The sequence below is a fragment of the Alosa sapidissima genome, chromosome 15 (assembly GCF_018492685.1).
Source record: "Alosa sapidissima isolate fAloSap1 chromosome 15, fAloSap1.pri, whole genome shotgun sequence".
Lineage (NCBI taxonomy): Eukaryota > Metazoa > Chordata > Actinopteri > Clupeiformes > Clupeidae > Alosa > Alosa sapidissima.
Window position 1 is genome coordinate 22,554,912 of NC_055971.1, and position 25,203 is coordinate 22,580,114.

The 25,203-nt window shown below is 44.9% G+C and overlaps 2 protein-coding genes across 7 annotated transcripts in view; both read left to right on the top strand.

The window, feature by feature from the left end:
* Positions 1-9,386, top strand: part of limk1a (LIM domain kinase 1a) — a 45,685-nt gene extending 36,299 nt beyond the window's left edge. For all 5 annotated transcript variants that reach the window (XM_042062823.1, XM_042062826.1, XM_042062824.1 and 2 more), the window contains 8 exons: positions 526-612; positions 1,383-1,514; positions 1,947-2,006; positions 2,602-2,667; positions 3,510-3,678; positions 4,101-4,156; positions 4,530-4,687; positions 5,072-9,386. In XM_042062823.1, the coding sequence (XP_041918757.1) occupies positions 526-612; positions 1,383-1,514; positions 1,947-2,006; positions 2,602-2,667; positions 3,510-3,678; positions 4,101-4,156; positions 4,530-4,687; positions 5,072-5,297 (954 nt within the window). In that variant the 3' untranslated portion in view covers positions 5,298-9,386. The remainder of the gene's footprint in view (positions 1-525; positions 613-1,382; positions 1,515-1,946; positions 2,007-2,601; positions 2,668-3,509; positions 3,679-4,100; positions 4,157-4,529; positions 4,688-5,071) is intronic.
* Positions 9,387-9,756: 370 nt separating this feature from the next.
* sept4b (septin 4b) overlaps positions 9,757-25,203 on the top strand; it is a 54,608-nt gene continuing 39,161 nt past the window's right edge. Inside the window, exons 1-2 of one of the 2 annotated variants that reach the window (XM_042062832.1) lie at positions 9,757-10,024; positions 13,442-13,452. In XM_042062832.1, the coding sequence (XP_041918766.1) occupies positions 9,979-10,024; positions 13,442-13,452 (57 nt within the window). In that variant the 5' untranslated portion in view covers positions 9,757-9,978. The remainder of the gene's footprint in view (positions 10,025-13,441; positions 13,453-25,203) is intronic. The other variant, XM_042062833.1, reaches the window with a different exon arrangement.

The following is a 25,203-nucleotide window of genomic DNA, read 5'->3' on the forward strand; positions in this document are numbered from 1 at the left end:
ATGGCAGCAGTGTGATTACTTAAATAAACAGTTCAACCTAAAATCTGGACCAGACAGCACTAGAGCTTTTTATTTTCATAGAATATGTTGGTCTGGCAACCTACAAATATTTAGCCTCTTTCTATTTAAGTTTCCTTTTTTTCACTTATCTTGAAATGAATGTTGATAAATACCCTCAGGGTGAAACAGACCATACGCCTGTGTGGGTAAATACAGGGTATAGTATTTTTGTTTGTTGTTTTTTTTTTCTTCGGGAAATTGCTTGTGCACAGGGAGTACCCATGCACCCAAATGCACTCCAGCATGAGGTTAGTTTTAGAGGGCGGGCTGGAAAGAGAGCCTTTGAAAACTTGTATCAGAGATCACCCCACACACACACACACACACATGGCAGCCAGATGGGGTGTAACCACCGTAGACACTAAACACAAGGTTAAATGAGGTGACCGTCCTGTGAAACACTCCTAAACATTCCGCCCCGTGGGACAGTCTAATAACTCCACTTCCTGTCCCCCTGAACCCCAGGTGACCCACCGAGAGACGGGCGAGGTGATGGTGATGAAGGAGCTGATCCGCTTCGACGACGAGACGCAGAGGACCTTCCTCAAGGAGGTAAGAGGCCGGTCACTCTTCACGTCCACCTCACCCCCTCTACTCAGTGGTCTGAGGAAGCGAGGTTTGGTTGAGGTCCAGTTCAAAGACAGACTCAGTTCATTCACAGCAGTGTTTCTCAATGTGTGGTCCGGGGACCACTGGTGGTCCGCAAGCTATCCTAAGTGGTCCGCAAACAGACGTGGTAAAATATGATATAGATGAGTTGTTTGCAATGTTAAACCAACTTGTATGTTAATCCAAAGAGTTAAAGTAAGCTATGCCAGTTTAAATCAAATGAATCCTCTGACACAATAAGCAAGGTTCAAAGGCAATAAGCAGGTGGTTCAGTAGGCCTACTGTGTACTGTTGAAGTATAGGTCTACTTTTTTTTTTAACTAAGTGGTCCGTGAGTTTTTGTTTAATTGGTTAAGTGGTCCTTGGTCTGAAAAAGTTTGAGAAACACTGATCTACTGTACAGCATCCGCATTACTTAGGAATTTAGGGATGACAGAATGCACGAGTATGACATGACATTCATAGCTGCGTCGTAGCATCGCTAGCGCTTCATATCTCAATCGTGTTTGAATGCGCAGTGGCTCCCAGTAATGGACTAATCATATTCCTGTGATCAGAGGCTGATGTATTTAATTAACCCAGGTATTACACGAGATTCCTCCCCTGGCGCATCCCTCTGCCCCCAGACGCCTCTGCACCGTTCAGCCCTGATTTGGATGAGATCTGATTGGACGGAGCCAATTAAGTTGCGCTCTTATTCTTTGTGACTGCAGGTGAAGGTGATGCGCTGCCTGGAACACCCCAACGTGCTCAAGTTCATCGGCGTGCTCTATAAAGACAAACGACTCAACTTCATCGCCGAGTACATCAAAGGAGGAACCCTGAGGGAAATCATTAAGAAAATGGTGAGAGTTTGTGTGCATGTGTGTGTGCGTGTTTGTGTGTCCGTGTGTACATGTGTGTGTGTAGGTGTATGTGTGTCTGTGTACGTGTGTGTACGTGTGTGTACGTGTATGTGTGTGTGTGTGTGTGTGTGTGTGTGTGTGTGTGTGTGTGTGTGTGTGTGTGTGTGTGTGTGTGTGTGTGTGTGTGTGTGTGTGTGTGTGTGTGGTCTCGCGGGCTCTCATGTGACTTGCGTTGTGGGTATATTTACACTCAAGAGCAGTTCCTCCTCACACACAAGCTCTTTTATTGCAACACATAAACAAGTCTGTCACGCTGTAAATATGGCCATCTGAACACAACCATATGCCTGGTTTTGGCCTGTTTTTTCCCCTGACCTATTGCTCATGTTTAGAAAGCAATGTGATTTAAATTTACATTCTTTCCATCTACAGGATAGCAACTTTCCATGGAACCAGCGAGTGAGTTTTGCAAAGGACATTGCTTCAGGCATGGTGAGTGAAGAGAACATAGTTTGTCACATAACTGCACAAGTGACTACACACATAAATTCACAAATGCACTTATAGCACATAGGGCTTCAATTGCTACATAGCTACAATCCACGAAAAATAAGAGTTTTGCCTTTGTTGGCTTGGTGTCATTTTAATGGAAATGGACAACCAATAACACTGAATGGCAGACCCTCACTGTAGTCAAATGCTTCATTGCAATATCACCTTTCACCAGCAGGGATAGTGTATATGGCTGCTATCACAACACAACTACCACAGTCTGCCACCTTGTGGTCATTTTGTGCAAACACAACAGAAGGATTGTGTTTGGGATGAAGATTTTACTGCTGTCATAAATAATGTCAGAATCTCTCAGCCTAGATTACTGTCGACCAACACATTTTTAACCTAAAGCAGATACAGCCACATCGAGTTAAAGATTAAAGTACATGGAATTAGAATACAGATTTAAATTTAGATCAATAGAAAATGTGATCAACAGAATTTCTAAGCTGTAGTATTGCATCAATCAAAGGCCCATGTATCGCTTCTCTTATCAAGCCCCCATGTTTGTCTTCCTTCTCTCTGTCACCAGACCTACCTGCATTCCATGAACATAATCCACAGAGACCTGAATTCTCACAACTGCCTTGTACGAGAAGTGAGTATCCATGAGGAAACACTGTGTGTGTGTTTGTGTGTGTGTGTGTGTGTGTGTGTGTGTGTGTGTGTGTGCTTGTGTGTGTGTGTGTGTGTGCTTGTGTGTGTGTGTGTGCGTGCTCGGGTGTGTGTGTGTGTGTGTGTGTGTGTGTGTGTGTGTGTGTGTGTAGTTCCAGTGTATTTTCTTTGGGGATTAAGTTGTTTTTTCCTGAGTTGACACGCAGCTTAGTTTGAGGCTGACAGAAGTTAGACATAAGATGATATGGCTGTCAGAATTCCATTCGGGAGAAAACACTGCACATCTTTTGTCTCACTACAATAAGCAGGTTAGAGAGAGAAACTCTGTATGTCAGTGAGTGCATCTTTTGAAACCATGGAATCCTGAGCCTGCGGATTTGACATTGAGGACGATGTTATGATTGACACTGGGCAAACATCCACTGCACTGAAGTGCTGTGTCTGGACATGTCTTACTTCTGTTTTGGAAGTCAGGCTTTATTGGTAGTCTCTGCATGAAAGCCTTTGTAGATTAAGGTTTTTCACTAGAGATCGAAAGTGATTTGGTGAGGATCAGATATTGTTGTTCAATAACTCCAATAGTAAAGAAAAGCTTTTGGAAATTTTCCACCCCTGACATTTCTGAAACAAACAAAAAAAAACTTCTGTTTTATATTTATTCAGTCTACTTGTCCTTTATATAGCTCCAACCTTGCCCTTTTTTTTGTGCTGGCAGGGTGCGGTGACTACCGGTACATGTATTTCTGACATTTCTGTAAAACAACTCAAGTGATTTTCTGAAGTAAGGTGGGAGTTATCTTATGATCTTGTCCACCCCTCTTGCAGAATAACAGTGTGGTGGTGGCAGACTTCGGGCTTGCTAGGCTCATGGTGGAGGACAAGAACCAGGACAAGCTGTCTCTGGGGAACCCGCAGGGTCTGAAGAAACCTGACCGTCGGAAGAGGTACACGGTCGTGGGCAACCCCTACTGGATGGCACCAGAGATGATTCATGGTGAGTCTGCCCACTAATTATCAAATACAGTATCACATGCTGCGTTTGGCATCTGCGTTTGGCATCTGTCTGTGAAAATCTTTAGTCCCTTTCTTCTATAAATAATTGCTGTCATACCACACATCCGAAATAGGTACATAACAAAAATGAAGTAATATCTTCTCTATTATATTGGAGTCACTACAATGGCTGAATGGACCATAATAGATTCAAAACACTGTAGCAGCAACAAGGTGTCAACAATTGATAAATTCACAAAACACCAACGAATGGCCTATGACTTACAGTATGTTGTTTTTGCGAGTGGCCTCTATATATAGGAATGTAGAATTTTTGTACAACTGCCATCTGACTTGTTTATCCTGTGGTTGTACTGTGCCCTCAACCAGTTCCTTATATTTACTTTGGCTTGCTACCTACAGGAAAGAGTTACGACGAGAAAGTCGACATCTTCTCCTTTGGGATTATGCTTTGTGAGGTGAGTATTTTGTGGACAGATCAGCGGGAATAATCACAGGGCCTTGGCCAGCCTCACGAAAATAACCTTTGTGCTGGATCCTACAATCCACAGAAATCAGTCTCAAACTGGGGACACCACCAATGTGGTAGCCATTATGGAAGTCTCCAGAACTCCCTGATAGTTAAGCACCGTAAACTGCCTCCAAATGACATGCTTGGCCCAGACAGGAGCAGGAAGCAGGGCTGTGTCCTTGGATCCAGGTTAAACTGGTCCAGGATTAGCTCGGGGTTGTATGTGGTTTCCTGCGGGTGTAGACAGGGGATCTGGTGCCGGGCCCTCCAGAACCAGGCTCTCACCACTCCCTCTCTCTTCTCCTCTCTCCTAAATGCAGATCATCGGGCGAGTCAACGCAGACCCAGACTATCTCCCCCGGGCGATGGACTTCGGGCTGAACGTGAAGGGCTTCCTGGAGCACTTCTGCCCGTCGGACTGCCCGCCCGCTTTCTTCCCCATCGCTGCTATATGCTGTGACCTGGACGCAGAGAAAAGGTGAGGACTCTTAGGACTGAGTTTCAGATAGGGTGTACATAGGCTGTACAGTACGTCAACAAATGAATGAAACAGAGCCCATCTTGTCAAACGCATTCCTTATTCCGTATGGATATCTTGGATCTAACTAATTTGTTCTCCTCACGGAGTCAATGTTTGTGTGTGGATATTGTTATGATGATGCTTTGCTATTGTTATTATGTTTAAATTATTTAGTCTATTACTAATATTACTATTTTTTATGTGCAGCCTTGGTAGGCTTAGGCTATATGCCTGCTTAATACTAACTTAATTTTTAACGATAATATTAGTGTGAACCATAATCATAACAATGTGTTCCAAAGTTATGATTTTATTAATAAAGAAGTCGTTCTCTGTTGGCAGGCCGGCGTTTACTAAGCTGGAGGAGTGGCTGGAGAACTTGAAGATGCACCTGGACATCCGGCTGCCGCTCGTCTCCGAGCTGGAGCAGCTCAGCCGGGACTTCTGGCAGAAGCACCCGGCCTCCGAGAATGGGCTGCGCCCGCACCCCGAGCAACCAGAGTCGGCTCACTCGCTCGCGCTCTCGGCGAGACTAAGAGGAGAGGATGAGGAGCAGAACGGAGCGTAGCGGAGAAGAGAGGGTGGCAGATCTGCTAAAGAAGCCTCCGCCCCGCTGGCAGAGAGCAGAGGGGGACTTTTTACCCACCTCAACGCTGGGCAGCGGTGTCGTGGGTACACACACACACACACACACACAAACACAGACACACACACACACACACACACACACACACACACACACACACACACACACGCACACACACACACACACACGCACATCCCCTCCCTTGCGGGGTGTGCTGTGAGTAACTCTCCGTGGTTGGGAGCTCCGCAGTGGGCACAGATGCCAACCGCTGTGGACTCAGGGATGGAAATCCAGCCATGCCATGTGTGCTGGGCGCCACCTGGGGGCGCCACTCCAGTCGCAAGGCATTCATCCTCCCTTCCCTTCTCTTCCCCACCACGTGGGTCCCCAGGAAACAGGTCCCAGTCACTCTCATCGCTTCAGCCTGTTGAATGTCCAGTCATCGTCAACAGTCTCAGCATGGAAGAATCGACCATCGCCGCAATGTGTGTTGTTGTTGTTGACTCTAACGGCTAAGAGCCAATGAGAAAAAGTCTTTGTCTGCTCATAACCGAAGGTGATGTTTAAATTTCATCTCGTTAAAAAAAACACAATCTTCTCCAAGACAATGGGGCAGCTTCAGGTGTCGTGTTGGGTTATATGTGATGTCTTCATATAGCAATTGTACCTTAGCGTTAACTGGTTTTTAACCGGTTTGTTTGGGTTGGATATTGAAGAGTGATTTTTCTTTTACCAAATGTGTAAAAGCCCTGTGGAAAGGCTATTTAATATCAAATGTCATCACAAGGCAAGCTTTCATTTGCTTTATTCCCCTGACTATCCTCCTAGCCTGGCCTGCTGTTAACAAAAGCCTCAAAACTGGCAGTTCATGCTTAGCCTAATGTGAGCACTAATATGTGTTGTGCTGATAGTCTGAACGCAGCATAACAGTTGCTCCTCTCACCACCGTATCTCTTGTCCTGCACCAGCATGCTGGCTTACAGTATATAGTGACGTCTATAGTATTACCTGGTGTTCAGTGATGAATGTATCCTTGATTTTGCAGTGACAGCTTGCTTTTTGAATGGACAGCAAACAATCTATAACACAACGAGGAGAAGCACCATCTAAGTGAATGATATGCATGGTTGTTAATAACCAGTCAGTGCCCCCCCCCCCCCTGTTTGTTGATTAACCCTTGTGATCTGATCCTGCAACAGAGAGAGAGAGAGTGGGGGGGGCATACTAACTCATAGCTAAGAGCAGCAATCCCAGCATCCCACTTGTAAGCATGAGATTTTCACATTTGCAGGCGATTTCAGCCTCGCACCGTCTTGCCGTAGTTTTTCCCACTGACGTCAATGCATCGCGCCAAGCCAGCGCTGAGAGGCTGGCAAGACTTCTAACAGGGCACCGAGTTTGGGAATCATCTCCTCCATCTTTCTCTACTAGTTGTGCAGCACTGAAATCATTTTGCCATTATGGTACAGTCATCTATGGTACATTGTTTGTTTTTTTTTGTCATTGACTTGGAGTACTTTGAAGTTTCATCATGTGTAGTCCAACTCTAATCAAATGTACATACCTATTGATAGTATTTACTGTAAATGTTTTAAATATTGTATATGTACAGACATATTTTGTATACTGATGCAGCATTGCCATATTTTTTGATTGGCTACATGTTAAAATTATAGACATAGATAGGAGAACAGTAGATGTTCAACAGAACAGCCTCTAAAACACCTGTAAAAGGTTGGCATGACAACAGTGTGGCCCTTGGTTGGCTTCCTCGTTTTGGAGAGTATATCTAAGGTCTCGGGCCATCCATTTCCCAACCTGTGCTTCTCATGTGTGTTACATTTGCTACTTCCCAAGCAGCAGATCGAGTTATGTTGTTTACAGTCTGCCGGCGAGCATCACTTTTTTTTCTTGTGACCGTGTCTGTGAACTAACTTCCTGGAAATGCGAGCAATCGTGGTCAACTGCTTTCTGCTCTAAACCAGCAAAAAAAGAGAGAAAGAAATTTCACAGAGGAAAAATGCAATCATTCATGTTTCTTATATGTTCAATGGATGGCTCTGTTACTCGTTGAGACTTTGCCACTCTCTTTGCGTCCAATGGCCACTAATGTGCTGTTAAGTCCCTTGGCACACTGGTGTTCGACCAAGATTAGTATTCAAGAGGCAACGTTATGTTTTACCATCCAGACTCGAGCCATGTGGTTTGGCCTTAGCTCTTAGCCATAGTCACTGGTGTGTGGCCATGTCTCACCAACCTGTGGAACACTTCCTGTTTACACAAACCTGCTGGCTGTAAATATCTCTGTAAATCTCTGTTTGAAGACAAGCCCAGCTTTCTTTCCTTCTCTCTTTCTCTTTCTCTTTCTCTCTCTCTCCCTCTCCATCTCCTGTGGGGGGAGATGAGAGTTGCATGGTGCATTGGCTAGGTGTTTAGTTTTGCTTCGAGGATAAAAAAACAGAGCTATTCTTGTAACTTTGAACAAATATTGTGATAGAGAGGAGAATACAGTGGAGGATTGTCAGGAAAGTGTGCACAGACAGCAGATGCCGGCTGCCTGATGCAACTGAAACAGAAAATACATGGAGAGGAGGGGGGGGGGTTAACACAGCATCTCTTTTTTTGTATAGAACCACTGAAATCCTTTTGTATAGATTTTTAAGTAATTTCATTTGCACTATGCTAGAAAATGGCTGCCCTCAGGGCTAGGTTTGTCTCTTACTTTAAAGAAAAAACGAAACTGCATTGGTTCTTATATGAATGCAAGTCACTGAAGGAGCCTTTGAAATGTAAAGGGATTCATTGGGAGCCTTTCCTCTGAGTAGCAAACTTATTAATAGTGTCTTTTAAAATCATTTCTTACCGCAGTATTGACTCAATCCCCGCTAGTATTGCTGAAACATGCATGTGCATCTTCATTAGTTTTCCATTCCATGTCTTCACAGTTTATAATTGTACATATGTTTTGGAAGTTACTCTTTTATATAGGAATATTTCCATTTACATGGCACATAACAGTAAAAGTGTCTCTAGTTCTTTTCACTGGTTTTGTTGCAGCACATGCTTGAATTGGCAAATTAGACATCCATTTTCCAAACTGGACCAGTACCATTCCAATAGCCTGACTTATCTTTACAAATGATCCTTTAGGTGAATGACCAAAAAACATAATGAAGCACTATGCATAGCTTTACATTACCTTTGAACTCACATTACCTTTGAAACATATCTTCCAAGTTTGCTACAAAGAGGAGGGTAACTGTGGTTCCCTTGCTGTCTACAGAAAGATCCTTTGTGTAAGAGGTTCTGGTTGTAATGACCACTGTCCAATTCCTTAATGTTGGGCTACTTTCGTTAGAGCACTTACAATCCCCATTCCAGTACTCTCCATTGAAAGTCCAGCTCAGGGCATTGGAGCTTGTGATGCTTCACTGAATGCGATGTTACTGCTTGGGTCGAGTTAGGTTCACAGCTTAACACACACACATTACACACAGCAAGCATGCAATCCTTAACTGTTACCCAGTGATGTCTTCACAGATAAGATAACTTCCACTTGCAAAATAATCAGTAGGTAAGATCACATTCCTTACCGTATGTCTGTTGTGGACTGTCTATGATGCTATGGGCATGAATCCTGGTCATCTCAGTCCAGCAGACACTCAACCCAATTCTCAGCATGTGCGGATGTTGCAGCAGTACTTCTTTGCAAAGGATCTTTACCTCTGAACAATGCTGTGCCTTTGTTTTAAGCTAGCCTTGCCAACGACTTGTAGCGTGTTTGAAATGATTTTTTGTAAGAAAAATAAGAAAAATGGTGTAAGTCTGATGAATTTGATTTGATTGCTGATTGGTTTTTATGAGATTCCCACTTGTTCTCTATATTTATATTTTCCATATTTCCATTGTCTGTTTTTTGGTAATTTTGGTTTATGATTTTCTTTGTTCTTTTAATTTAATTTTTTACACAAGCTGTGAAAAAATCTGCACTTTAATTCCGGTTGTGAACATTGAAAATCCAAGGAGACGACTGTATTTCATTGCAGCTGGAATAAAATTGCCGTTCCTTAACAAACATGCTATTTGTGCGTCTTATTCCACATTTTCACATCAGATTTAAATTTATTTTATTTACCTCAGAACAACAAAAACATGATTACATTTCTCTCTCTCGTTCTCTCTCTCTCTCTCTCTCTTTCTTTAACTAGTGATGGGATGCTGAAAATGTGAAAAGTAGACTTAATGCGGTGTGCTATAACCCAAACTTACCACTGCGACGCAGTGTCAAACTGCTGCTTCATCGTTCACACGTGACGGGTATATCCTTGATGCGCATCCCATGTGCAATTGTTTTCATTCTGGTGGTGGTGCAGGCCGTGCCTCATGACGTCATGTGCGTCTGGCAGCGCTGAGTGGAGCTTGGTTTAAACTGCTCTCGGTGCTCTAAATGCAGTCATTCAGCGGTGGGCTACTGCTGGGAGAGTGCCTGAAGTCGAGAGAGTGCCGTTTGCAGTACATTTCATACGTTGCAATCGTCGCATAATCTCCCATCTGTTGTTTCAGTGCCCTACAATCTAGCGGGATCTTTTTTTATGCCAGCAACAGAAGACGGATAGGGCAGCTGCGTCGTCGCTGTTGGGAGTATTCATTGCATTTCGTCGACATGGAAAACTCAAACAGCAGGTTTAGATCGTCTCTCTTCAATCACGGTGAGTACCGACCTGTCCATCTATTTAGTTTTTATTCAGGTACAATCAAAATTGACTGCTTTACCGAATGCCAGTCTCGACTCTCGAGATCCAACTCCCTTGACTGATTCTGTGATGTTCGTCCTTGAAATGTCAGTTATCTTTCGGCAAGATTTTTGACACCTCAAGTCAAGTCATGCCACATTGGTGTGCTGATATCCCATCTCCAATTCAGCGATGAATGAGCGTCTACGCGTTATGCGCTCCATTCACGCCGTGTATGTTGAACTTGGATACAAGTTACATCTTTGCCTGGATGGACAGCAGTTATTGCGACCCTACAGGCGCACACTACAGTAGGATCAGTATAATAGTTAATACTAACTTGATAATACAGCAAGACGCGTTTGACTGGAGAGCCAACTAAGACAGTTGAATGCAAAGCACTGGGTGGGTTAGTTATGCAAGAATCACGCTACGACTGACCATACTTGCCTAAATATAGGCTGGAGCACATGTATTGCTTTTACATTTGTTGAGAAACCGATGCTTGGATTAGCTGCTGTGTTCAGTCCCAGAGGATGCAAAAGAATGTGAGGCAGCCTTGCCCTTAACTACTATATATTAGGCAAACACTTTGAAGCTCTGACATTTCTCGATGACATGTTTTTGTACTAGCCTACCATTTACTAAACTTTATCCCACTCAGTTAAATATATTTATTTTGTCAATATTCTCCTGTGCCTTACTCTCTAACCCTCTTGTGCTATGATCTTTATAACACACACACACACACACACACACACACACACACACACACACACACACCAGTTTCCAGTCATCAATCTTTAAACCAGTGTTTCTGGAATAACGTCTATGGTAGCTTGTAGGCATCTTTAGTGAGTTTAGTCTATGATCACTCTCCAGTGTTGATGCAGTACTTATTGTCCCTCTTCACATTGGGTCTGTTATCTCACTAACTGTGGTTGAAAAGCACAATATAGATGATTTGCAGTTCATCATTTAAAATAAATTCAAAACATATAAATACAGACTAGCAATCAAGAGGACTAAAGCCACATTTTTTTGTTTGTGTAACCCAAGATGCTGTCAGCTTCTCTGAGAGATTCTTAGCCCTGCATTAAGCATTAAGCACTCCAAGACTCAGCCAGTCTTGGATCAGATTGCCTTTTGTAGGGGCAGTTTGGCTGTACACCAGCTCTGGCACAGACTGCCCTCTCCATAGCCTCACTGGGGGCATCCAGGCTTCCCAGATACTCAGGACTCGTTAGTGTGGTTACCCTCTTCCGCTGCCGAAATATCTCAATGGATTGGCCATGTGCAGTGGAATCAGAAGTAAGCACAGGAAGCGGGTGAGAGGGCATGGCCCAGATGTGTGTCTGTGATGTCATCACTTGATGTGACGTGCAGGTATGGGTGTGGTCAGACAGGTGGCTTAACCTCGTCCACAATGAAATGCGGCTCCGAAAGGTCACGACTTTGATTATTGGACACCCTACAGCGAAAAAGTCTAAGACTAAGGCTAAGACTTGCTCACTCTAAGAAGCTGGGCTGAATCCCACGTGTGTGTGTGGGGGGGGGGGGTGGTATGTATGTGTGTGTGTGTGTGTGTGTGTGTGTGTGTGTGTGTGTGTGTGTGTGTGTGTGTGTGTGTGTGTGTGTGTGAGAGAGAAAGAGAGAGAGAGAGAGAGAGGAGAAAATGGAAAAAGAGCAGATGGAGTCACAGTAGTGGTTTATTCCTCCAACCTTCACTGTGACTGCATACTCCACACACACACACACACACACACACACACACACACACACACATACACCTATAGAGAGCACTGTCACTATTGTTCAAGTTAGTAACTCACGACTCCCACATAGCCCTGCCACCAGTTAGTAACTCACGACTCCCACACAGCCCTGCCACCACTGCAACTCTTCTCTTCTCCTCTTCTCCATCCATCTCCTCTGAGGGTACTGCACTGTGCTCTGAGTCCTAATGCTGATTAGAAAATCCCCATACTGTATTCCATTCCATGAGAACAGTGCGCACCACAATTCATTTACTTTTTTATCTGCGGTTAGTATTCCCTAGTTAGTATGTGGTAAGGCATTTATTTCAGCCCAGGGAGGCTTGAAATTCCTCTACTACAGTCTGTTAATTAGAGCAGTAAAGGAAAGGACATTTATATCCCTGTGCAGATAAGTCATTTTCAGACTGTTTTGTTCATTCTTTGGTTTACTTAATTTGGAATCTAGGCCTTTCTAATTGAGGCCATGCAGTTAGCTTGTCAGCGCAAGGGGACCAGCGTAGATGACAGAGGCCTGGGTCCCCTGTAGGAAACGCTCCAGCGCCAGTCTTTAAGTAGCAAAAGCATCAATCAGGTCCAAAAAATGAAAACAAGGCAGGAGATAGGGTCCCTGGTCCCGCGCTCCAGCTGAGTCAACAGCTAGTCAGTGCGGTGAGCGTCAGACTGGTGTGGAGGGCCTGCTGTGGTCAGCAGAGGTTTTGCAGTGGACATTCCGCTGTAGACACTTGAGAATGGCGCATCCCACAACGATGTGTCCTCCTCCTCTCAGATATGGGAGAGAAGATGACCGTCTGTTTTTTATGTAGGCATGGTAAGGACACTGATGCAAGCTCTCACAGAAATTGGCAAATACTATGCAGAATGGCCTAGATTTGGCGTAAGGACCAATAGAGGCCAAGCACACTCCCAACAGTAGACAGATGGACGATTTGGACTGTACATTTCAAGCACTTATGGAAATGTGTAAAATGTGTACTTGCACATAGATGTGCATATGCCATCTATCTTTTATAAGCAACTTTTATAACCACAGTCTTTTGTGAGTTTGTAATAGGGAGGAAAAATCTTAATCTTTCTCCCATGTGTGTTGTTGAAAAGAAAAGGGCCCTGTGGTTTTCAACAGGGGATCAAAGTGGACCTCTGCATTTCAGCCAAGCCCAGTTTCCTGAGAGGGACTTGCATTTTTAGAATTACATCACTGGCACAGAGGCCTGGTGCATAACTGTGTGGAATCCATAACTCTGCACTCTACTGTCCCCCCCCCCCCCCCCCATCTTACACGTATACATACGGAACCCCGTATTCACCACTGTCACGCTTCCTCATTACGGCTTGTCGCGGCTCTTCGTGCCAAGAGCTTTTTATAGACTCCTGAACTCATATGCAGGCGGCTGCAGCTGAGAAGGAAGAGTTGATAGAGATTTTCAACTGCACTCTCTCCTTTTAAAATGCAAATATCATTTCAGTTGCAGCTTTAGGGGCAAAGCAAGTTAATCTTTTTGTGTTGATTCTTTTTTTTTGGTATGTTTTGATTGCAGTTCATCTCTTCTTATGTGTTCTTTCTTCTTTCTCTTTATCTCCATCGCTCCTGCCTGGACCCCCTTGGTTGAACTTACAGCAGACGATGAGGTAAGCCATCATTCTCAATCATCATGTGTTTTACGCGCTGCTTTGTCCTGTCATTTTCTATGGCATTGATGGGACCTCAGAATCATGGGCGAGTACGACAAGATGAGGACCGCCTGCCATCCAGAATAAACACAAACACAACACATACTTCTGACAGACGCCATCTCTTATTTAAGGTTGTCAAACTAGGGTTTGGTTATGGGTGCAGTTTTCGAACACCCAGTTTTTCTGGTTCCATACACAAACAGCTCTCTTACTCCGGTAGGTCTTCATTTGACGTGCGAGTTATGCTTTGTGTGCCAAGAGGAGAACAGTGGATTGCTGCTTTTCCTCACTTGACACTGGGGTTATTCATGCACTAAGTATTTCCATTCAACAATGCTGCTTAGCTTCTTACTGGGTGTATCTTCATTGTCAAGCCCAACCTTAAATAACAGGAGCTGACAACAGGATGGGTGGTTTTCCGTCTTGTTAACATCAGCAGTTTAGCTACAGTCACCATTGTGATCAAATTATACTGTGCTTTATAATTGCACCTCAGCTCTGGAGCACATTTATAGCTGATCAATGTTGCATCCCAGGGAACCTTAAAGAGAAGAGGTGGGGTGCTGTGTATGCAGGCAGGCTAGCTGGTCAATGTCTGTGACCAATTTAGGATACACAGACAGGGACTATTGAAGACTTTGGTTCCAAAACACTATATCCTCCATTTTAATGAATTTTCATTAATCATTTTTTTACATTTAGTTTTCCAAGTAATTTCAGTTAAACTGTAATTGGGTATTGCTATTTGATTCATCTTTACTCAACAACTCAACTGCAATTTAATTGATATTACCTGAAACACACAATTAAATAACATGACTTTTTAATGTTTTTAAAAATGGAGACATAGCATTTTGGAACCAAACTCTTCTAATTGTAACCCATCCTGCCTCACAAACCTGACTCTCACCTCAGTGTTAAGCCACTGACTGGCAGCTCAGTGGCTGTGTAGGTCACGTGACCATTCCCAGCTGTGTTTGGACTTCCAGACCTGTCACCAAACAATCAAGAGTAAATAATTTGTTGGGTGATGGCAGTGCCCTTTGTGGGTGTGACAGGAACAATCCTTTCTCATTGCATTCCTGGCCACAGCCCCAAATCAGCCCAAGTAAACCAGCAGAACTTGATGTTTTTTTCCTATGTCATTTTGTTGTACCTCACTCATCAAACTAGTAAATCCACAAAAAATGGCACTCACAACTTTTCCTTGTGTAAGTGCTCACTGATGTATTTTCCTGATGGTGGGACTTCTATTGTAATATTGCTCAAAATGCATTATTTTCCAAGCTGCAAAGCCAGCAGACCTAAGTAGTATGTCAACACGTGTTAGTGGGTGGGACGCGTGCCCTTGACACTTGTGGATGCAGGGGCTGTGGGCAGCACTGGCCTGGAGGCCCCCTGATTCCCAGAGCACAGATGGCTCTCTCCCTCGGACTTCCTCCGGTCTATTTGCACTCAGCTCTGGGGTGTGGCCGGGAGAAATGGCTGTGGTTTCCGTCTCTCCACACCGAGCGGAGAAAAGCACACAGACACAAACACCATTTTTCTTTTTTTTTTCCTTTTTTGTTTTTACTTCACGACGCGGCTGCCCTGACGGAGATGGTGATGATGTCACTCTGACCGCCACCACTGCTGACCAGCTCTGGCCGGGAGCAGCAACCATCTCTCTGACCACAGATGCCCCATCGCCGCCGCGGCAGGATCGCTCCCCCTTGGTCCAGCAGGCAGGCGTCCTCCAAGTCCATGGCAGGCATTCTGCCACGTTTTTTCCGTCAACCCCCGCAATTACATCTCGCCTTCAATTGATGCCTGCGCCATGAAGATTGAGGATGTCGACTAAAGTTGGACTTTATTAGACCATTAGCTGGATGCTGCGTTTTCGTTTTACACTCTCTCCTTCTCTCGCCCCCTCTCTCCATCTCTCTCTCCCTCTCACGTGTTGTCTGTTTCTCTCATTAACTACGGGCCCTGCCTGTCTCCATACAGTGCATTCCAGCAGGCATCTTGCCTGCATCAGTGTGGGAGACGCCCAAGAGGTGTTCCCCGGGGTTGGCATCTCAGTAACCTTTGTTATGCTCGTATATCAGTGCAAGTCACAAATCCAAACCGACACGCCCATTTGATGGCAATGTTTATAGTTCTTGCCACATCAGTGTTGTCATTGTGGAGAGATTGATAGTAGGTAGAGTTATAGAAGCTGCTCTGTTAGCTTTAAAGCATTTTTAATGCTTCAAACGATAATCTCGTCAGGTTTGCAAGGACTTTGCTTGACCGTGGAGTCACTGTGTCTAAAACGATAGTCACAGCTTTCACAAACCCTGGCAGTGAATGAGAAATCATTTTAATTGAGTGTAGCTGAGTAGAGGCTTCTCCATTTCTGTTATGCAGCATCATGTGATTCTGTAAGCCTGTCGCTAGATGAACCTGTATTCGCGCTGACATTTCAGACAGTGTCCCCTGGGCATTCCCACAGTGGGATTTGCATAGCAGCAATTGCGTTAGTGAGATATAGAAACAGTTCTTCTCTGTAGCCTTGGGTGTTCCCAAAGTTGTACTTCTCAAAATAGAAAGTTCCCAAAGTTGTACTTCTGAAAAATAGAAACAGAAATACAGTTTTTCTATGTTATTGTATAAGAAGTTTCGGATAATTGTTCTGATTGTTCTGATATTGCAACAGTATGTGTCTAGCCAGTACAAATACACTGTTGGTAAACAGTCATATGACAAGGCATGTTTCCTGAAGCTCTGCTCTTGTGCAATGGGTTGCATCCAGTGTTGTGTTTAGTGGCGAATACAATCTGAGGTTTTGTTGTGTTGAGCTGTGACTTGCCTTTCTTTCGAGATACCAGGAAGGATTAACAGAACTGATGAAGCATCTTAAGGATTAGTGAACGAGAGGCAAGACTTCTCATCACGTTGTGTTGTTATGTTGAGTAGCGCACAACAAGTCAAGCAGCATTTATGAGCTTTGTTGAATGCCTCGGCTCTGTTTAATGTCTTTGCCTGTGTGATATCTCTGGCCTCTTATCAAATATGTGACATATCCCAAAACAGCGTTGGGCTGGCTGCCCCCCCCCCCCCCCCCCCCCCCCCCAGTGAGCATCCTTTTCATTGGAGACCTGCCCATTCTCTTGTGATTCATTAGACTCTCCCACAGACTGCAGCACAGCACTCAGGCTCTCTCTCCAAGCCCAGATGCACATGCAGCTTCTGCTCCAACTGGACTGACCGTCTCCGTCCAAGGGCCACGGTCAGCTTCGGCCTCGGCCTCATCCACAAGCCTCCTCTCCCTCCGAGGCAATGTGAGAGGGTGACCCGGAAATGCCTGGGAACCCCCTGAAGGAAAAGGCCCTTGTCTGTGCTTCGTCAGAAAAGCATGCACTATAAATACCCCCCCCCCCCCCCCCCCCCCCCCACACACACACACACACACACCTCCCCAGCCTGGTTCTCATGCCCCACTGTGGTCCTCAAAACTGACCATACAGGGCATGAATGGACAAAAAATAGAGAGCCACACATTCTGATGTTTAGCAGAGGATTGTCATGCGCTCAAAAGAGGGTTCTAGAATCTTTTCCTCTTATCGTCATACTCATCAACCTCAAAATGGCATGCATAGTTTTGAAACTGATCCTCAGAGTGAACCATAAAAGGCATGAGTGGCCAGGTTAAACAGCCATAACACTCTTAACAGAAGATTGTCATGGGCTCAGCAGAACGTTCCAGAATCTTTTCCTGTTATCATCAGACTCATCGACTTCAAAGGCCCAGGTGGTTTTACCATTACCCCTATCTGCTAAGTGTGGATCTCCACACCAAAGAGGCAGAATCCTGGTGGAGGTCTAAGACCGGGATCATCCCTGTCTACGGGGCGGCCAGTAATTGTTTGGACTGTCAAGCAGGGTCAAGGGGTATTAGCATGTCCAATCCCTTAATACAGAAATGTGTTGACTGGTCACCCTTGTCTCGCATGCAGGCCTTTTAAGTCATCTGCCATTCAGCATAGGATAATCCCAAGGCATATGTTATCTTGTTTGTCAAACTGAATGGCCCGTGTGTCTGTGTGTGTGTGTGTCTGTGTGTGTGTGTGTGTGTGTGTGTGTGTGTGTGTGTGTGTGTGTGTGTGTGTCTGTGCGTGTCTCTAAGGTCAGAAATAGATTCACTCTGAGGCCTCTAACCTGCAGTGTTCCGAAGCATTCAGTTGGGTTATTTAGAAAGTCTACTTGCGCTTCAACAAAAGAAGGTTGTGGTCCCACTTTAGCCGTCTGCTGCTGTCTCCAGTGGTTGAGAGATGCGACCAGAGCAGCGCTGATAAAGGGCTTCAATTTCTCCGCTTTGTTGATTCAACAAGTTCATTCACATTCTGGCCTGCATGTCTGACTGCATAATGAATGACTCTTCATGAGGAGGCTTGATTGGTCAAAAGCTGTTTGTGCTGTGCAGGCTTGTGTGCCTTGGCCTGGCGTGACTGCACCCCCGCACCACCACCCCCATTCCCCCACCTCCCCCTGGATTTGTGAGGGATCTCCACCCATCCACCCCCACCCCTGCCTCGTTCAGACGTGGACGGCCATCTTGGCTGAGACGTCCGGTGGCGGCAGGAGCCAGGCGAGGTGACAGACAGTGCGTCCAGAAGAAGCAGCGTCTCTGTCTTCTCTCTCTCTCTCTCTCTCTCTCGCGCTGGTTTAATGTGCTGCAGCTGCAGCAGCAATAGCATCCCAAACTGGTTCCAGATGCGCCCAGGATGCTCAGCAGCAGCAGCGAGGAGCAGGAAGAGGAAATGCCGAGCGGGCCCGTCGTCGTCATCGCAAACGGGCGGCGTCGCTTGTCCATTCCCACCAGGGTCAGTTCCCCTTACGATTGTCGAGTTCACAAGATAGGATATTATGGTCCTGGGGACAAAATGCAGACACTGGCACTTATTTTCATGAGCCAGTCAGTGCCAATTTAAAGCAGAGGAGTGATCTGTTGACACAGTGGCACTCCTAAAGAGCAGCTCATAACCCAAGTTATTCACTTGTCTCCTCTGCACTCTGCTAGGCTGTGGTGTGGAATGCACTCACATGCTGGGGCAAGATGGCACCAAGATGCAGACAAGTGATAGAAATAAAAGAAGTCCCTTCGAGAGGCGAAAGACATTATCGCACGCAAAAACCACACAAGATACTTTCTCTCTCTCTCTCTCTCTCTCTCTCTCCCTCCCTCCCTCCCTCCCTCCCTCCCTCTCTCTCTCTGAGAGCGTGAGTCTCTCAATCTGATCAGGCCCCTACAACGTTTGAAGCAGAGGAGGCGAGAAGGCTGCAATGGCAGCGGTGGCTGACTGTGCCCCAGGCTTGCTTGTGTGTCCCGTATACTTTGTGTCCAGCCGGGCTAGAGGCAGGTGTGTGGACCCCCCGTGGAGGCCCGTCTGTGATGTAAGGGGGAGATACCGAAGCAGGCGGGCGGGGTGAGAGGCGACTGGGAAGACGGAGCGTGTGATTTATGTTGTTTTCGGCGTTTCCTGGCCTTTGAAAGTTTGCCCTTTGAAAACGCTCGGATATGCACTGCTCCACCCTGCCACCCCCCCCGTCCCGTTGGCTAACGTGGACATCCCTGCCTGGGTGCTGCAGCCAAAACAAGCAAGGAGTTGGGCTGCTCCAACACACACACACACACACACACACACGCGCGCACACACACACACACACACACATACACAAACTAACATATTAACAAATTGTTACCACACACTTACTCTTACAGATTTGTTGGTTCTCTCTCTCTCTCTTCTTACACTCACACTCACCCCTGATCTCCAGCTGGTATTTCCCTCCATCTACTTACTCAGATCAGAATGAAGACTTCAGCACATACTTTTAATACATTTAGGGATTTATGCTTGCTTGATTTTGACATCCAAAACCTTGGCAAGACAACTTGCATGGCGTCATCTGTAAATATTTGGCAAGAGAATAAATATAAACTAGAATTGTTTAGAGCTCTGTTGCTGTCTTGGTTTATGTTGAATATCCCATAGTATTATTAACCCCGACTAGCTGATACATATACAGTATATGGCTGTATTTCACAATGTTGGTGATTTAAGATTAATGAAATGGTTGGATATGCAGAGACAGTGTGTTTGGCTTGTTTCAGAAACATCAAAGGCTCTCTTTCATCTAGTCTCACTTCCGAAAAAGCTAATCAAGGGGAAACCGATCTGGTGCTGCAATTTAATGTAAAATGAGACCTTCACAAGCTCATTTTATTTACAGAGATAATAATTTGACCCCTTGTGGTAGATCGTTTGTGATTTTAGTGGTTATTTTTCAGCAGAATCTAATTTGTGGGACTAGACCAGGTTGTGTGTGTGTGTGTGTGTGTGTGTGTGTGTGTGTGTGTGTGTGTCTCTATGTATGAATCTGAGTCAGGGAGAGGCTTTAACATGTGTGTTTCATTGTGGGATCAAAGAGAGGCTCCTGTCTCCTGCCGCCTGGATACCGTTGCATGTCCCTTTTCCCTTCCTGTGTGCCCTCGTCCCTGTGCACGCGCACACACACACACACACACACACACACACACACACACACACACACACACACACGGCTTGTCACATTTTTGGTTGCCCATCATTCGGTAACAGCGTATTCAACCGTGGCCAAAACCATACATTACTCTAAATTCCATACACTTACCAGCCTCCCCGCCCACCCGCTGGGTTCAGGAAACCGTCCCAAATGGGCTGCTGGTTTTACGCGTCACAGGGGCATGTAGTCATTTAAAACTGTTGTGCAGGGGTGTCTCTGGTCAGTTCGCTTTTTTTTCTTTTTTCGCACTGCACAAATTCCATCCAAGGCTCTTCTAATTAGAGACTTCAACACAATCCCTCAGCCAATTTGAAGGTTGTCCACGTGGAAAACTCGTATGAGTAGGCATTCTCATAGCAGGCCATGAGAATAGCAGATGGGTTGTTTTATACAGTGTAATGAACAATGACAAAGCAAAGTGATAGCAGACATAACATGGCAGGCATAACAAAGTGATCAACGTTAGTATGCAGTCACCAATAGGCCATTAGTGAAATTATACATACAGCATTGAGCATTGTCTGATTAGTTCATTTTGTTGAGCTTGGCTATCATGCAAAAATGTACACAGATATCTTTATTAAAAAGCTGCTCATCATCTCCTGCAGCGTGTTAATGAGTGCTTCTGATGGCAGTCAACTACTGTGACTGCCCGTAAAAGCAGAGCTTGGACCAGATGAAAGATGCATTACAACCAGATGCATTACAGCAATCACTTTAATCAGTGCAACATAGTCTGTTGCAGAGCATGTCTGTGTTGTGCAGCTGTTTGGATTTTAACTGTTCTGCTGTTGTGGCTAATGGTTGTTGTTGCATGATGTCCAATAAAGCTGTCAATTTCCTTCCCAGCTTCATGATGGAATGGTAACATCTGTAGACACGTTTGGATCTACTTTACTGTACCAAGTTCATTCCTCCTTCTTAAGCGCTGAGTGCTGTAGGCAGGCACACCAGTGTCACTTTGTGATCATTTATTCATGCCGTTGGTTTTTCTGTCGTGTCTCTGTGCGGCTCGGGATTTGCTCGGGATTTTGCGCGGGATTTGCTCGAGGGGGTCCGCACGCAACATTCTAGTGGTTTAAAAAACTTGCAAATGTATAGCTCAGCATTGCCCTCCGCAAAGCAACGGCGCATGATAATCAGGAGGAAAAGCCTCCAAATCCTCTCCTACTTGTAACCCACCCACCCCCTCCCAAAACTCATGCGGGGAGAGCAAAGTAGCCTAATTCCCCCGAGGGCAGCGGATGCCCCACCACCCCTCCACCCATTTCTGGTCTTCCCTTCTTTTATTTACAGTGGGGCGGTGAGAGGCTCTAGAGGTGTAGGATCAACTGATTGACAGTGTGCTTCGACAGCAAGCAATGGCCCCTCATGTGAGGAAAGCCAATCGGTCTGATGGAGTGAACTTGCGCGCGAGGAGAGAATGAGCCTTTTGAGTAGGTCCATTAGCGCATCACGGCAGATAGCGATGCCCCCAAGGGAGATTGCGGTGGACGCACTGCCAGTCAACGACCTCTCTGCTCAGGGCAGGGCAGGGGCTACTGAGGTGGAATAAGTTCATCTGTGAATTTCCACTGTGAATTTTGACACAAGATGAAACGACCTCTGCCTAGCAAAAAAACCACTCATAAGAGGATCAGAGATTACATCTACTCGTAATCTACTTCAATTTTTCTTTCTGGAAGTCTCCTAACTTGGCATAGAAGTATACAGTAATCCTAGCTAATGTTCACTCTTGTTTTAAAATCTCAGTTCATCCTTGTCTTGACTTGAGAATGTGAAAGGCAGCATGTGCTATCGTATATACTGACACCAATTTTTTTTTGTTGTTGTTGTTGTTGAAAGCATCTATTCCAACACCTAAAGTATTGTCTGTTTTCAATTAATTTTCCCTGTTCAAATTCACCTGACGTTGAATTTGATCTTAACTCTACCACATGTGTACAGACTACAGAGAGAAGCAGGGGGGTCCTGTGTGTTTTGAAATAAACACATGTTGCTATTTTCCCTTGAATAGGATTACCGGTCGAAGCAAGTGGAATGTTGTAAGCATCTTATTACACTCCAAAACCTCCCTCCCTCTCTCTTTCTCTCTCTCTCTCTCTCTCTCTCTCTTTCTCTCTTTCTCTCTCTTCCTCCCTCATCTCTGAAGGCTTTATGCAAACTGCCTAAGAATTGAAACCCCCACTCAGCCTCGGCAGTACTGTAGTGAATGCTGGCCTTGTCCTTACTGAAACAGGTCACGGTCAAGTCACTGGAGATATGTGTACAAAACAGCACAACATTACAGGCACTCAGCCCTTCTCTTCTGGGTATTCTGATTAATGACAGTGGGCATTTGGCAGTTAGGAAACTGTAATACAAATGTGCACTTGAGTCTAAAGAAAACATTCCATCAGACGCAACATTATTCAACCACAGCAGACTGTTTACAAATACTTCAACTTCTCTGTGGTAGAATTCACTTTTATTAGTTTTGCAACAAATTTCTGATTAAAAACGTGAGTGACACAACGAATGCCTGTTAGTGTGTCTTGCTTTGCCTGTGCATGAGAGTCTGTCTGTGCAGCCATGCCAGAGAGAGAGTGGCGTTGCATAACTATGGGAGGACAATGGGTGTCAACCACATTCCTCTGCAAAACAAAAGATATCCTCACATGTTCACTTGGCCGGGCTTCACTGCGGGTCTGAAAAGCTGACAACATCATAGCTGTGGTCAGCGCAGGGAAAAAACTAAAAGAAAAAAAACTGTATATTTGTGTGTTTTTGAGGCTCAGGAAGTTCCAGTGGTGCAATAACATCTTTGCATATCAGGCCGTAGACTTGTGTTGATGTTTCACAGCCGAGTTGTGGAGTGGACAGGAGATGTGGCTGACCACGTGTCTGTGAGCTTCAGAGCAGGGTCCTCTTGGACGTTCCCATTGGACCACTTGGCAGGGACTGAAGTTGAATTGTAGGTCTTTTTGTGTGCGCGTACAGTAAATATACTTTCTCCTGACTTTGAAAGGCACTCTTTTGTCCTCGTGCTGTGCCCACGCAATTCCTTCTGGAGCTGGAGGAGAATAGTCCGCTGGCCTGACACAGTTATCAGCTGAATCTAAAGATGACAGGGGGGGGAGTAACCAAGATGGTTAGTTAGACTGTGAAAGTTCCATTTTCAGTGCAGGAATTTCAAATTCAAATGACAAGCTTTAGTGTGTGTGTGTGTGTGTGTGTGTGTGGTTTTTGCATGTGTTCGCATGTTTATCTGTGGCTGCATCCATTTGCCCTGTCTTTTGCATCTGCATTTTTGAAAAGTTTTGTGGTATCGCTTGCCCAGCAATTGGGGAAAGTGCATTTGGAGCAGATTTTCACATTAGCAGCTCTGCTGTTCTCAACGCTTGGCCAGATCGAGCCACTGCCACTGCTTCTTGGGAGACTTCTCCCTTCGTCTGGACTATTAATAGCCATGGCCTGAGAATCCAGACAGAGGTCAATGTCGAGTTTTCATCCCCCTCGCCAGAAGCCCCCTCACCCAACCCACCCCCACCACAACAAAACTCTCCTTCTATGATGTGATGCATTCTTCAACTTTTATTTACTATTTTCAAATCCTGTGCCTTTGGGTTCACCCTAAGCGATCTTGCTTAGTTTTGTCTCTGCACCAACCAAACAGGGTTTTTATTGTGTGGCTATGGCTAATGTGTTTGGTGCTCACACATTTTACAATACTTCAGCGGAAAGTTTTGAGCTTATAGCCTCCGCTGCATCTTGGGAAAAAAAGATTATTATTCCCTTTTTTTTTTATGAGGTGGAAGATTTTCAAAGCTGGCTATTAGCCGGACTGGCTATATTAAAAGTCTGCTTCAAACAAGGTCCAATTTGTTAAAATTGTTGTCCAGTCAGTGGTAAGATGTTTTCATTTGATTAATTTGACATAAAGTGTGAATGGAAGTGTCCCCTTCCAAAACTAACAGACCAGCCTCCAATACCAGTCCCAGACATAAGCCCAATAAAACGGGAATAACCGTCATAGTGTTTTCCATACAGTCATTTATAGACCCATGCAGAGCAGACTTTTTGACCATTATGAAATTGTACTCTCCCACAAATTAGCCAGGGATATTCTACTTGGTGCTCACTCAGATATGCATTTAGATGTCTGTGACCAACTGCACTACTAGTGTGATCCAGCCCTGTGATGCCTACACTTATACAGTAAAAATGTGCTTCACAAGGGGAAACATATCACCTGCTTGTGGTACTTCTGACTGGAAAAAAAGGTATCGGTTGTATGCCCAGTTTGCCTTCATGCTTCATGAGTGTACAGGGTCCTTTCATTTTTTCTTTATCAGTGAGAAAGGATCTGTTGCCTCTGTGTTTTCACTTCCCAGCCTTAGATCTCTGCTCTGCCCAACGTGCACCTAATGCAATATTAAAGCGAGTTCAGCAGTTTAAACATTCACCGCAGTGTGTGTTTTGTGCATTTAGCTCCAGCACGGGGACAACTCATTCAACCAGAGGCTTGAGTTTGTAAAATGAAATGAAATAATGAACTTACATCTGACTCTATCAATTCACCTACAAGCCTGGCTGATCTTGGGTTGTCACTTCTAAGATTAGTTCAGAACTACATTTCACTGTCTACCTAAATTTAGCTAGACTTCATCAAACATTGATTCACTCTGTCCTGTGACAAGACTTGCTAATATGTAATAGAACTTGGTAGCCTAGTGCATGAAATGCACAACATCCTAACCCATGGCTCATAAATGATATGTGAAGACGGCAAGCCATCTTCTAGTGGTATGCTCCAGAAGCTTGTTCTCGTGTGCATTTTCACTACAGGGAATAAATTGCTAGCTAGCTCTCCCCTTGAATGATTCAGGACACTTAGGTGTCAGTTCAGTCAGGGAGTTGTTCGTTCATGAGCTATGTCGTTCTAAAGACACCCAATTTTGACTTATACTTTCTGTTCAAGTCTTTCAGGCCATGTGCTGATCACAATAACACAGTAATGCCGTAGAATTGTCTTGAAGTGCATGTTCATTGGAAAGACAAATAGTATTAAACTCTTGATGCATTATGCTGTCAATACTGCAATTATATTATCACATAATGGGTTGCAGAATTGTTCATATCAAAGCCTATGTTTATCCT